At 38.2% G+C, this 15,169-nt stretch overlaps 1 protein-coding gene across 4 annotated transcripts in view; it reads right to left on the bottom strand.

Moving 5' to 3' along the window:
- The window catches only part of Scamp1 (secretory carrier membrane protein 1), an 86,400-nt gene that overhangs the window by 1,833 nt on the left and 69,398 nt on the right, over positions 1-15,169 (bottom strand). For 3 of the 4 annotated variants that reach the window (XM_013015929.1, XM_013015932.1, XM_013015930.1), the window contains 2 exons: positions 15,066-15,167; positions 11,966-12,083 (listed from right to left, as the gene is read on the bottom strand). In XM_013015929.1, the coding sequence (XP_012871383.1) occupies positions 11,966-12,083; positions 15,066-15,167 (220 nt within the window). Of the gene's footprint in view, positions 1-11,961; positions 12,084-15,065; positions 15,168-15,169 lie in introns of all 4 variants that reach the window. The other variant, XM_013015931.1, reaches the window with a different exon arrangement.

Here is a 15,169-nt window from a genome sequence, read left to right on the forward strand (position 1 = left end):
TGAGGAAGAGTCAACTATAGCCAAGTCAGTCCTTTCTCTAAATGTCTCCTCTCAAAGCTAGATAGGAACTGGTAACTATGGAATGAATTCAGAGTGAGAAGGAGTAGAATAGGTCAAAGACTCTGAGGGCTAGCTTGAAAAACAGGAAGTAGTTTCAAGAAGATAAGGAGTAAAAAGAATAGGTTGGTTCAAGGGGAGTCTATCACAAAAGCCAGGAGAATACTTGGTTTGGAGCTCAGAAGAGTAATGGGCTAAAAACATGGGCAAGGAAACTACTGAATTATGCTATGGACCAAATTGTGTTTCTTCTCCAAATTTTTATGTTCAAATCCTATTCTGCCATGTGATAGTATTGAGAGATGAAATATAAAAAAGATTAGGAATAAAAAAAGAACACTGACAAATACTGGTAAACTCTAAGATTCTTTCCCCTTGTACTTGAGCACTCTCATAGGTAATTTTTATTTCCTTCCAAACCACATTTTCAATTGAAAATTAAAGGTCCCAAATACTTATAAATTACTGCATCCTCGAAAATGAAATAGATAACAGAACTCTAACAAGCCTTTACCTACTACACATAATCTCAATGCTATACATTTACAAGTTCTTGTCTGTTTCTTCTCCATCCCACAATTGTGGGCATGGGGATGTAAGAAATGAGTATTGGTTCTAATTTGCTTTGCTATTATTTCCATTCTAAGATGTATATTAAATTGAATAACTGGTGTTATATTTTCATGAGTCTTATTGTTTAATTAAAATGTAACCCGTTGTGCCTCAACCAGAGGTAAAATGAGCAGCACACAGTTCTCAATAGTGTGTACCTATACAGACCCAGAGAGCCACCTAGAGGGGAAAAGACCACATGTGTATTCACTATACTATATTAAACCCATTATGTATCCATGTGGAAAGGGTGATGTATTTCAAGGACCCATGAATGACCATGTGCTCTCCTTCATATGTTCACTTTTTTGGGGTGCATAGTCCTAGGGCTTGAAGCCAGTGCCTTTGTGCTTGCTGAGTTTTTTTGTTCAAGGTTAGTGCTCTTCCACTTGAACCACAGCTCCACTTTCAACATTTTACTGTTTAATTGGAGATAAGAATCTCATGGACTTTCCTGTCAAGGCTGGCTTCAAACCATAATCCTCAGATCTCAGCCTCCTGAGATTATAGGAGCCACCAGCTGCCTTTCAGAATGACAACAAAATCTCAATATTGTATTCATTTCCACACCACAGAGCACAACAGAAAAAGCCTGATAACCACCGATTCCAAAGCCAAAATAGCACACACAGGTATCACTTTTGAGGGTATTAACTGCCCATGAAGATCCTGACCCCTAGTGGTTAGCAAATATGGTTACATACCCAACAAGAATTGTTGGTTATTAAATTTTGATAATTTGCTAGTAACTTTTGAGCAAGTGTGAACTAGAAAAGAAAAACTGAGCTGGGCTCCAGTGGCTCAAGCCTGTACTTACGGCTGAGATCTGAGGATCGAGGTTCAAAGCCAGCCCAGCAGGAAAGGCCATGAGACTCTTATCTCCAATTAACCACCAGAAAACCAGAAGTGGCACTGTAGCTCAAGTGGTAAAGTGCTAGCCTTGAGCTGAAATGCTGAGGGACAGCGCCCAGGCCCAGAGTTCAAGCCCCACAACTGACAAAAAAAAAAAAAAGAAAGAAAGAAAAAGAAAAGAAAAACAGAAAAACTGGCTTGTTTTCCATGGATCTATTTCTATAATAATATGAGTAATACCTATCATTAAAGAGGCTGATTCAAATTATATTTTAGTTAACATTATCTGTATTAACCGTACTTCATAAAAATCATACAGAAAATTATCTAAACTCATTTTACATGTAAAGAATATGACATATAGAGCAGTTTAGAGACTTCTATAGCACCAACAGACAGTGGACATATATAGAAAGAGTAACTGGGGGAGGTGGGGTACGCAGAGGAAGATGGCGGAGGAGAAGCTGGCGGCCAAACAAGCTCTCACATAGAAAGCAGTTTTTGTGTTCCAGTGAACAGTCCTAGGCGAGAGAATCACACCAAGTGTGCCATCACAGTACCGAGAGTTTGGCCAGAGAGGGAAAATCCAGGCAGCTTGGTCATGGAGATAGATCTGAGCACTTGCTGATGTCTGCCCCAGCAACGGCCACAGCCACCACATCAACAGAGAGACCGACAAAGGTGACAAACTCCGTGTGCTAGCGGATTCTACTCACCACCAGCAAGAACTGACAAGGAGCAGAAATCTTCATCCTGCTGATCACAGATCAGGGACGGCCCAGGAACCAAGAGGCTTGCATGAGTACCCTCAAGACATCCTCACCCATTCTCATGGGGCAGCTCCCTCCCCCACCACAGGAGAAGATCTCCATCTTTGATTCTGGCAAAGGCCCAGCTGGAGCACCTAGCACCAACTCAGCCTTGGAAGAAAACAATAGGAGCCATTGCACAGGTCACATAAACCTGACCTGACCTGCGGGGCTCAGCTCCACCTACAGGAAAGTCACCCTTCTCAGGTAGAGAAAACTCTGCCACCAGAAGAGTGACTTTCTTCATTGGGTAAACAGAGGCTACCCCTCCCTATTGCAGCCTAGTCAGCAGGAGGGGTAAAAGTCAAACAACTGAAACTCAGTAAATGTAAATCCTAAAAATGGCTCCAGGCTGGGCTCTGTGTGTGTCTCAGGAGCTAGCCCCTCAGGGAAAAGCTACTGATTGTTGATAGGCCTCAACTCTACCTGGAACCTAGCCTCATCACAGCAACTCCAAACTAGAGGATAAAGATTTCTGCTCTTTTGTGATACTCAAAGCAGATCTTTCTCCCACTGAACTAGCCTGGGAGGAGTATCAAAAAGTCCTGGGAAGGTAGAGCTTCTTTCTGACTGCTCAAACAAACTGACATAAGAAACCAATCAAGCCACAGGAAAACCAAACACCACAAGCAGACCAGAGACTCCACCAAAAGACTGGTTACAGACACAGGGGAGATACAAGATCTACCGCCCCCCCCCCAAAAAAAATCAAAGAACTCTTTTTTCTACCTAATTTGTTTAAAATTTTTTTAAATGTTTTCTATTTTTTTCTTTCATAATTCTTTTTTTTGGGTGGGGGTCCAGTCATGGGGCCTGAACTGTGGGCTTGGGCGCTGTCCCTCAGCTCTTCAGCTCAAGGCTAGTGCTCTATCACTTGAGCCACAGCGCCACTTCTGGCTTTTTTCTTTTTGCTTATGTGGTGCTGAGGAATCGAACCCAGGGCCTTATGCATGCAAGGCAAGAGCTCTACCACTGGGCCACCTTCCCAGCCCTTCTTCATAATTCTTATTTTAGGTGTGTGTGTGTGTGTGTGTGTGTGTATGTGTTTCCCCTTTTCTTTTTTGTGTGACTTAATTGCTGTTCTGCTCATCCCCAGATACCCATTGTCGATTATTAGATCTTATCCCTCATTGTGTACATACTTAATTAAGAAGTTTATTATTCAACTCACAACCTCTTAGGCTTAACTTCTTTAATAGTAGTATTATTTCTTTATACCTCTATAACTTTTAAGTATTCCATTTTTAAAAATATGTTTTTGTTTTTTTTTTGGGGGGTCCGGTCGTGGGGCCTGAACTCTGGGCCTAGGCACTGTCCTTCAGCTCTTCAGCTCAAGGCTAGTGCTCTACCACTTGAGTTACAGCACCACTTCCAGGTTTTTCTTTTTGCTTATGTGGTGCTGAGGAATTGAACCCAGGGCCTCAAGCATGCAAGGCAAGCGCTCTACCACTGAGCCAACTTCCCAGCCCCCAAAATTTTTTGTTTTTTTTTATATTGCCTTTTTATCTCTCTCCTCTTATCCTTTTCTTCTTTCAATATCATTTCTTTATACTTACATAATTTTTAAGTTCCATTTTTTAATTTAAATTTTTGGTTTTTTTTAATGTTTTTCTTGTTTCTTAACGTCTCTCCCTTCATTCTGTTCTATCCATTTCCTCTCTGAGATTAGGACTTGGTTAAATTCACTCTTCCTTTTACCTCTCCACATCCCTCAAATCCTATTTTTCCCCACAAGTTTCCCTAAACCTATTAATTTCTGGTCTGCTGAATTCCTCTTTGATATTCTTAGCCCATTAATCCATAGATGTTTGAGGTCCAATAGATTGTATCTGTTGAACTAGATTGTATCTGCACCCATTTTGACTGTGCAACTACAGAACTCTGGTTGATGCTTGCCTAAAATAGTGTTCTAGCACAAAATTGGTGTTACTTTCATACCAAATTGACATAACAAGCTGGAGAAATACAAGAAAAATGGAAGTCTGGGTATCTCAACTCCCACTCGTGATAATCAGGTGACAGAACAGTTAATGAATAATCTAGAGGAGAGTTCCCAAAAAGCTCTACAAATACTACTGGTAAATATGGTGAATGAAAAGATTGAAAACCTGCAAAGGACTCAGTGTGAGCATGAAAGGGAGCAAGAGGAGGCAAACCAAAGATTAATACAGGAATCTTGTGAGCATGAGGAAGCTACTCAAAGATTAATACAGGAATTGCATGGGCAGGTGAGAACAGTCAAAGAGAAATACAGAAATCGCATGAGAAAGCTGAGACCAGTCAAAGAGAAAGACAGGAATTGCATGATCAGGCTGAGAACAGTCAAAGAGATTGTGTGAGCATTAGGAAGCTAATCAAAGAGTAAGTAATACAGGAATTGTGTGAGCAGGAAGAGAATAAACAAAGATCAATAGAGGCATTCATGGAATCCATAAACAGAGAGGTGAAGGAATCCAGGGAGACCACAAAGGGAATGCTGAATGGAGCCCATCAGAAGGAAAGGGAGTCCAAGGAAACCATAACTAATCAACTAAGTGATTTGAGAATAAACACTGAACACCAAATTAAGGAAGTAAAGAAGTTCATACAAGATCTAAGAGCTCCAACAAAGAATTTAAAACCGGTATCCTGCCCATGCAATTGTAACCCCTCTGTACAGTATGTTCACAAATAAAATTAAATTAAATTAAAAAAAAAAAGAATTTAAAGCCGGGGCTGGGAAGATGGCTCAGTGGTAGAGCGCTTGCCTTGCATGCCTCTGAGGCCCTGGGTTCTATTCCTCAGCACCACATAAGCAAAAAGAAAAAAGCCGGAAGTGGTGCTGTGGCTCAAGAGGTAGAGCACTAGCCTTGAGCTAAAGAGCTGAGGGACAGTGCCCAGACCCGGAGTTCAGGCCCCATGACTAGACCGCCCCCCCCCCCCAAAAAAAAAGAAGAAGAAGAATTTAAAGCCATCAAAGCTGACCAACTAGAAGGAAAGGAAATAAAAAGTAGAAAGTCTTGACAGTATGTTAAACCATGCAGAAGATCGAATCTCTGGGATTGAAGACAGCCTAGATATTATAGAGAAAGAACACATAACTATCCAAGACAAATCCAAGAAATATGATAGATCTATTCAACATCTCGAAGACACCATCAGAAGGCCTAATCTGAGGATAATGGGTGTAGAGGAGCACCTAGAGACAGAAGTTAATGGTCTAGGAAATTTATTTAACAGGATCCTTGCATAAAACTTCCCAAACATGTAAAAAGATAGGCCTATTCAGATACAAGAAGCTTTTAACCCCCAGACCAGACCAGACCATCTCACCTTCACATTATAATCTGCACAGGAATCATTCAGACCAAGGAAAGGATCCTTAAAGATGTCAAGGAGAAAAGATCAATCATCTATAAAGGGAAACCAATTAGAATAACCTCAGATTTCTCAGCAGAGACAATTAAAGCAAGAAGAGCCTGGAATGATATATGCCACGCCCTAAAGACAAACAACTATTAACCAAGAATACTGTACCCAGCTAAACTCTCCTTCATAACCAAAGGTCAAATAAAAACCTTCCATAGCAAAGAAAAACTGAAACAATATATCTCACCAAACCAGCCCTACAAAAGATATTTAGAGATGTCCTACACATAGAAAACCAACAAGACCACAATAAAGGCAAGAAACTGCACCCAAACTGAGAATCAAAGAACCAAAGGAAGAACCCAAGAAGGTGGATAACATGGCAGGAACTACTAAACACCTCTTAGTCCTAACTCTCAACATTAATGGATTTAACTCAACATTAATGGATTTAACTCTCCATTTAAGTGATACAGACTGTCTAGTTGGATTAGAAAGCAAGATCCTTCTATGTGCTGCCTTGCCCATAAGAACAAACATATTTTGAAAGTGAAAGGCTGGAATAAAAACTACCAAGCAAATGGCCCCCATTTGCAATCCTAATATCAGTTAAAAAAGACTTCAAATTAAAATTAGCAAGAAGAGATAAAGAAGGTCATTACATACTAATTAAGGGATCTCTCCTTCAGGGGGATATTACAATTCTGAATATCTATTCACCAAGTAACAGAGAATCCAAATTTATCCAAGAAACACTACTCTTCCTCAAATCTCACATAGATCCAAAGACATTAATTGTTGGGGACTTTAACATAATACTATCTCCACTATTTAGACCAACTCAGCAAAAACTCAACAGAGAAACCACAGATCTAAACAACTGCATAGATCAACTAGATTTAACCGACATGTACTGAATATTTCACCCAGCAGCATCAGAATGGCTTTTCTCAACCATTTTCCAAAATAGACCATTTTAGGTCACAAAGTAAACTTGCCTAAATTCAAAAACATTGAATGCCCTGCATTCTCTCAGACCACAAGGGAATAAAATTAGAACTCAACACCAAAAGCCACCAAAGTAAGTCCCATATTACATGGAGGCTGAACAACACACTGTTGAATCACCAGTGGGTCATGAAAAAGATTAGAAAGGTAATTCAAATGTTCATGATATTCAACAAAAATGAACACATAAATTACCAGCTCCTCTGGAACACAGCAGTACTGAGAGGCAAGTTTATAGCTCTGAGTTTCTACATCAACAAATTGGAGAGATTTGAAACCAGTAATTTAATGAAGCACCTTATGCTCCTTGAAAAAGAGCAACAAGCTAAACCCAACCCAATAGACAGAAAGAAATAATTAAAATTACATCAGAATTAAATGAATTAGAACCCAAAATCACCACAAAAAGAATCAACAAAACAAAGAGCTGGTTCTTAAAAAAAATATCAAAATTGACAGACCCTTAGCAAATCTTCTCAGAAAAAGAAGAGAACATACCCAAATAAACAAACTCAGAGATGAGAATGGAAACATCACCACAAAAACAACCAAGATTCAGGACATTATAAGGGAATACTTCTCAAACCTTTATGATAAGTTTGAGAACTTAGAAAGTGGAAAGACCTCCCATGCTCCTGGATTGGAAAGGTCAACATCGTGAAAAGTGCAATACTTCCCAAGGCTATCTACAAATTCGATGTGATACCTATCAATATTCCAATCTCATTCTTCAAGGACATAGAAGAAGCAACCAAAAATTCATATGGAACCAAAAAAGACCCCAAATAGCAAAAACAATCCTTAACAGAAAGAACAGTGCTGGAGGAATATCAATACCAAATTTCAAACTCTACTACAAAGCCATAGTAATCAAAACAGCTTAGAATGGGCACAAGAACAGACCTTAGGACCAAAGGAATAGAATTGAAAACCTAGAAATGAACCCACAGACCTATAGCTACCTAATCTTCGATAAGAGAGCTAAAAAAATTGAATTGAAGAAAGACAGCCTCTTCAGTAAATGGTGCTAGCAAAATTAGTTAATCACCTGTAGAAAACTACAGCTAGATCCTTATATATCACCCTGCACCAGAATCAACTCCAAATGGATCAAAGACCTCAGAGTCAAAGCAGACACCCTGAAAACATTACAGAAAGGAATAGGAGAAACCCTAGTTCTTCTTGGCACAGGCTAAAATTTTCTTAATAGAGACCCAGAAACAACAAATCAAAGAAAAGTTGGACAAATGGAATTGCATGAAGCTGCAGAGCTTCTGCATGGCAAAGGACATAGCTAGCAAGATCAATAGAAGCCCACAGATTGGGAGAAGATCTTCACTAGCCATACAATGGCTAGTGAACTCAAAAAATTAATACCCCCAACAACAAATCCTCAAAGAAACAACTGCCCGATAAATAAGTGGGCTAAAGACTTAAAGGAAACTTCTCTGAAGAGGAAATAAGAATGGCCAATAGACACATGAAGAAATGCTCAACCTCTCTAGCCATAAAAGAAATGCAAATCAAAACAACATTCAGATTCCACCTCACCCCAGTTAGAATGGCTACAATCAAGAAATTTAATAACAACAGATGTTGCAGGGCATGTGGCCAGAAGGGAACCCTACTTGGTGGGAGTGTTAACTTGTTCAACCACTTTGGAAAGCAGTATGGGAGTTCCTTAAAAGACCACACATAGAGCTCCCCTATGACCCAGCAATCCTACTTTTGGGCATTTACCCAATGATCACAAACAAGACCATACTAAAGCTACCAGCACAACTATGTTTACTGCAGTATTATTTACCATAGCTAAGATATGGAACCAACTGAGATGCCCCCCAGTAGATGAATGGATCAAGAAAATGTGGTATATAGATATACAATGGAATTCTATGCCTCCATCAGAAAGAATGACATTGTCCCATTTCTTAGGAAATGAAAAGACTTGAAAAAATTATATTAAGTAAGCCAGGCCCAAAGAAACACAGGTCTTATGGTTTCCCTGATTTGTAATAACTAGTATTTGTCTGGGACAAGCAGAAAAGATCAAATGCTATGGTACATATGACCAGATAAGATGATGTTAAGCAAAATGAACCCCACGATAGGGGCACAAGTGGTTTTTTTTCTTTCTTGCTATTGTTTCTAATGTATTTATAAGGTACCATGTGACTTTTTGTTGCTTTGTATGTCCCTCCCCCACAGTATAACCCATGTTCACTGTATTTGATGATAATTTGGGGAGGGAAAGGGAAAAAACAAAATGTTTAAATAGGGATACAGGTTGACCCATTGTAACAATGAGATGCAAGACACTGTTGAACAACGAACTTTACAATTTAGGCCAGGGGTGTGGGGGGGGAGTGTAGTTGTGGAGGTGGGAGGGAAGGGATGGTAGGGGAAAAACAAAGGAGAAGGCAACAATGCTTGATAAGAAATGTACTCATTACCTTGCTCATGTAACTGTAACCCCTCTGTACAGTATTTGCACAATAAAAAACTTTGTATAAAAAGAGTAACTGGTAAACTTCTTTAGCTATGGATTTAAAAAATCTAACCAAATACCAAAGTATACTGCACAACTCCCCTTTACTACTTTCATCTTCTTTGAGAAACACTCTTCTTTTGAATGCCTAGAATATAAACACAATCATGGCTGTACAACTTTTCCATTCTTGGATTGTATCTTAAAGAACTGTACACTTGGGCTAGGTGCCGGTGGCTCACACCTGTGATCCTAGCTACTCAGGAGGCTGAGATCTGAGGATCATAATTCAAAGCCAGCCGGGACAGGAATGTCTGTGACTCTTATCTCCAATTAACCATCAGAAAACTGGAAGTGGCACTGTGGCTCAAGTGGTAGAGAGCTTGCCTTGAGCTGGAAGAGCTCAGGGACAATGCCCAGGCCCAGAATTCAAGCCCCACAGCCAACAACAACAACAACAACAACAACAACAACAAAAGAATTACATACTTGGAAGATGGAAGGGGGAAAGAATTTCAGAGTTTGGCGTATTACACATAATTGTCCATTGCAAATAGCTGTAGAATTAATGCCTCCATTACTGACTCTGACTCTCATTGGTGTCTCACTTACATCCCTACAACCACTGTCATGAAAATTCCCTCCACCCTCTCCCAGCAGCAGACTGCCCTTGGTCATCTTCTCATGTCATGATGCCATGCAATCTGTCTAGGCTCCATTTACCTCGGGAAGCTGCTATTTCCCAGTCTAGAAATTCAGCCTGAAAAATCTTTCCTTACTCCTATTTTGTATATCCAAAAGTCTACCAACCATTAATAGGTTAATGTCTCACTAGTATTTTAAATTCTCACATAAAAGGTTGAAACCACCTTGATATCCAAACCCGCTCTTTTTGCCCTCTTTCTGAATAACCCAGCATCAAAACTCTTAAGTGTTATCCCTGTTACCCTGTACTTTAATAAATTCAAAATAGTTCAAAGACCTCAATGAAGACCTGAAACCTTAAAACTACTACAGGAAAAAGAGAAACATAACTTATTGGAATAGGCAGAAACTTCCTGAGTAGAATTCCAAGAACTCAGCAAATAGAAATAATTGACAAATGGGATCGCATCAAACTAAAATTTCTGCAGTGAAAGACATAGTTCCTAAGCTAAAAAGACAGCCTGCAGAATAGAAGATCTCTGCCAGCTATACATCTGACAAAGCCCTAATATCCAAAATATACAGAGTTCAAGAAAATAAAAGTTCAAAGAATCAATAATACAATTAATTAATGGGCAAAGAAACTAAATAGAGACTTCTCAGAGATGTAAACATGACCAAAAAACTCATGAGGAAATGTTCAACATCTCTGGCCATAAAGGAAATGCAAATCAAAATTACACCGAGATTCCATCTTATCCAAGTAGGACTGGCCATCAACAAGGATACAAACAATAGATGTTGGCAGGGATGTGGAGAAAGAGGAACCCTATTACAGTTAGTGGAAATATAAACTAATGCAACTACTTTGGAACTACTAAAACACAGAACTACTCTATGAGCCAGGAACACAATTTTTGGGCATTTATCCAAAAGATTCCAAGTCAAGAAATGGTTAGAGAAACAGCCCAGAAGCCCTACAATAGACAAATAGATCAAGAAAATGTGCCAGATATAAAAAATTATGGATATTATATATTATATAAAATATAGATATTACATATTATATAACTATATATTATATAATATATTACCTAAATATATATTAAGTAAATATACCATATAATTGAATTTTACTTATCCACAGGAAGAATTTGTTATTTACAGGGAAAAATGCATAGACTTAAAAAAAAACTGTATTAAATAAGTCAAACTCAGAGACGTAAAGGGTACATTTTTCCCTCTCATATGTGGAAGTTAGAACTAAATTATAACCATACGTAAAAACATATGCAGGCTACATGAAGAATGCAGGGGGGAGATATTTTACACTATTATCTTTTTTATATCCTTGGAATTTTGACTCATGTATGTATATTGCACATGCATTGAAATCAAATTACACTTAACTTTAAAAAAAAAAAAAAGCAAGTTTTCAGTTAACAGGACTTAAATTGTATGTTGAGTACCCTTATCCAAAATTCTTGGAACTAAAAATGCTACAGAGTTCTGAACACTTGAGCATGGAAACAAAGTATAAACATGAAATTCATTTTTTAATACACGCTCTTTTCACATAGCCTAAGGGGAATTTTATACAATATTCTAATGAATCTTCATCTAACTACAGCCCGTCATGTGAAAGGTGAAATTTTCCTCTATTGATATCATGTCAAGTTAAATTCATGTCTAGATTTTCAGATTTGATTTTTTTTTTTGGGTCCGTTCGTGGGGCCTGCACTCTGGGCTTGGGTGCTGTCCCTCAGCTCGTCAGCTCAAGGCTAGTGCTCTACCACTTGAGCCACAACGCCACTTCTGGCTTTTTTCTTTTTGCTTATGTGGTGCTGAGGAATCGAACCCAAGCCTCATGCATGCAAGGCAAGCACTCTACCACTGAGCCACCTTCCCAGCCCTAGATTTTCAGATTTGAGATTCAACCTATCTTTCAATTTTAGGGAAAGCTGAAAATGTGATGTATTTTTAAAACATACCTATGTATAACTTAATCTTAAAAAGTAATCCTCAGACAGCAAACATGTCCAAGAATGACAGAATATTGAGGTTACTGAATTAACAAGAAGACAGGAAAATGAGAACTTTACATCAGGTTCACTATGAAAATTTATGTAGATAAAATTTTACTTACTTTTTTAAACATAACTAGTGAGATGACTGCTGATGCTGTGAAAAGTGCAGCTATGATTATCATCATGATTCCAACAGGAATATTTTTGTTGAGACCAGTAAGGGATGAAATCCAACCACTAAAAACGATAAAAGGGAAAGTGTAATTTTAGGCAAGTAAGTTAAGCACACTTTACAAAAATACCTAACTCATACCAGCACTTATGGGGCAAGTCCTTTATATGCATTAAACTTAACTCTTACAACCACGCCATAAAGACAAGGATTTGTTCCCCAAGTAACACAGCTAATAAATGGATCAGATTGAATTAGAATTACAACATTTTCTGAATTATAGAAGAAAGGACTTGCAAAAATCCCATGTTCAACAACATATTTGTTTTTAGAACACAAAGATACTTTGAAGCCCAACAATACAAAAAATACACGTAGAAAATGGGCATAGAGACATGAGATATTTCAGTAAGACACAAACATGACAGAAAAAGATAGGCAATAGCATCAGTCATTAGGAAAATGCAAATTCAAGTCTCAGTGAGATATCAATGCACACACCTAGCCAAATGGCTAAAATAAAAAATAGTGACAATAGTATGCAAAAAGGTGGAGGCTAAATCACATACAACTATTAGAGGGAATACAAAACAGTATGGCATTCTAGAAAACAATCTTGTCAGTTCCTTAAAAAAAGGAAACACAAAACAACCAATCTTTTTTATCCCATAGAAATGAAACTTAGGTTCACATGAAAATGTTCCCAAGAACACTCGTAACAGCTTTATTCATAACAGCTCCAAACAAGAATCCAGATGTTCTTCAACTAGTGAAAAGGTGGGACAGCATTATCATGGAACTGTGCTCAAGAGTAGAAATAAACTACAAGTACATGTTACAACCTGGTTCAAACTGGAGAATTTGCTGGGTACAAAAGTTAGCAGTGCATGTTATATGATTTATATAAGTTTCTTATAAAGACACAATAACTAAAACGACAAACAGGCTAAGGAAGGAGTGGACAGGAGAATCCCCGCTATCCTGTGAGTGGGGCTGCAACATGAGGAATCTTCTGGTGATGGAAATGTTCCCTTATCATGTCTACCATCAAAGTCCTAGTTTTCCTATTTCATAGCACTGAAGGAAGCTGGGATCTCAATGTCTGTAATTCTTACAACTATCTGTAAATCTATAATTACCTCAAGATAAATTTCAATCAATTAAAGTATCTTAATTATACAATGTCTATTTCAAAAGAGGTTATCCTATATGTGCCCTCGCTAAGACTCTTCTGAGCTAGAAAAGTCATTCCTTCTCATTACAGTGTGTTATTCTATTCTATTAATTGGAAACTGGAGAGTCTCACAGACTTTCCTGCTCAGGCTGGCTTCAAACCATGATCATCATTCCTCAGCCTCCTGAGTAGCTTAGCACTCCTGGTTAGTGTTTTGCTTTTTTTAAGGAACTGACAGATTGTTTTCTAGAATGCCATAATGTTTTATATTCCCTCTAATAGCTGTATGTGATTTAGCCTCCATGCTCTTAAGTTCAATTTTGACATTTTCCTCATCTGTTTTAAAAAACAGAAATCAACAATGGTCGATAGGAAATGGGCTTATTACCTTGCTCATGTAACTGTAACCCCTCAGTACAGTATCTTTACAATAAAAATATATATTTAAAAAAGACAGAAATAATTTTCTCAAGGATTTTAAAAAGTGTGCTATTAAAGCAGTTTATGTTTTGAATATTTAAAGCAATACTTGCCATCAAATACCAAAAAATGACTTAAATAATAAAAACTACTTTTTCCGAGAAATAGTTTTAATTATCTATATAAATTCTCTGTGAATATATATGCTCATTATATAAAACTACTAAGAGCTGCCAGATAGCCAATCACTACTACAATTTGGAGACAGCATATGAAATTGAAAGTCCTCAGATTCTCTAGTTACATGCTCATTCAACTTCAGTACACGGACACATTGCAAAAAGTTGTAGCATACAAAGACTGGTCTGTAGCTCATTTAAAAAAAGAATGGATGGACTGGATCAGACAGTCGTAGAGATGTGTACAACGCCACTCCCCATTTCTCTATAGGAGTGTTTGCTCCAGAATACAACAAGAATCGTAAATCAGCCCTGGTGTTTCTGAAGGACCCCAGTGTGTTAGTGTCCCATGTGGTGAGAGCAATTCCCTTTATTTAAAGATGTATGGATGTGTGTGTAGTCATTCCACTTCTCAAAGACAAGTATGTTGTGTGCATGAAAATGTGTGTATACTAAAATAGTATTTAACATATAGTATATACCATTCCCTTCAGATCCTCCACAGTGTTTTCTCTCCCATAATCACTGGGACTCCCATCTCTCCAACTACTCTGTAGCCTCCTATGCATCTTCTTTTAAAGTGTATTTTAATAAAAATGTGTATTATTTAAACTAGGTATAATGTACTTCTTTAAAAATGAGAATGTAGGGGCTGGGAAGGTGGCTCAGTGGTAGAGCACTTGCCTTGCATGCATGAGGCCCTGGGTTCGATTCCTCAGCACCATATCAGCAGAAAAAGCTGGAAGTGGTGCTGTGGCTCAAGTGGTAAGCACTAGCCTTGAGCTGAAGAGCTGAGGGACAGTGCCCAGGCCCAGAGTTCAGGCCTCATACCAACAAAAAAAAAATGAGAATGTAATCTTTAAAGAGAATACATATACATATGTATGTACACACATTTATATGTAGACATATACACACATACACACACACACACACACCCATAAATCTTAGGACATTTGAAAATTGTATGTTTAACCATTTTTTGCTTTGGCTGGTGTGTGTATGTAGGAGTCTTGTACTCTCAGCTCGACTTTCTATGTAGAGCTTGCATTCTGCCACTTGAGCCATATCTCCAGGCCAACATTTACTTTGTTTACTGGATCTGTAATTTCCCAGACTGGCTTTGAACTAGAGTCATCAGATCTCAGTCTACTAAATAGCTAGGATAATAGAATAAGCCAATGGCACCCAGCTAATACTGTGTTTTAAAAATATGAGTTGACTACATTAAGACAACAATTTATACAAATATTAAGTTAATAGTGTTAACTTACCAATTGCCCCAATTATGAAATCCTGCAGCCTGAAGCACATGTACAGCAAACTGACAGATATAGACGAAGAAGAATACAAAGAATCTGAATGAACTGTCACTCCT

The sequence above is a fragment of the Dipodomys ordii genome, unplaced genomic scaffold, assembly GCF_000151885.1.
Source record: "Dipodomys ordii isolate 6190 unplaced genomic scaffold, Dord_2.0 Scaffold28, whole genome shotgun sequence".
Taxonomy (NCBI): domain Eukaryota; kingdom Metazoa; phylum Chordata; class Mammalia; order Rodentia; family Heteromyidae; genus Dipodomys; species Dipodomys ordii.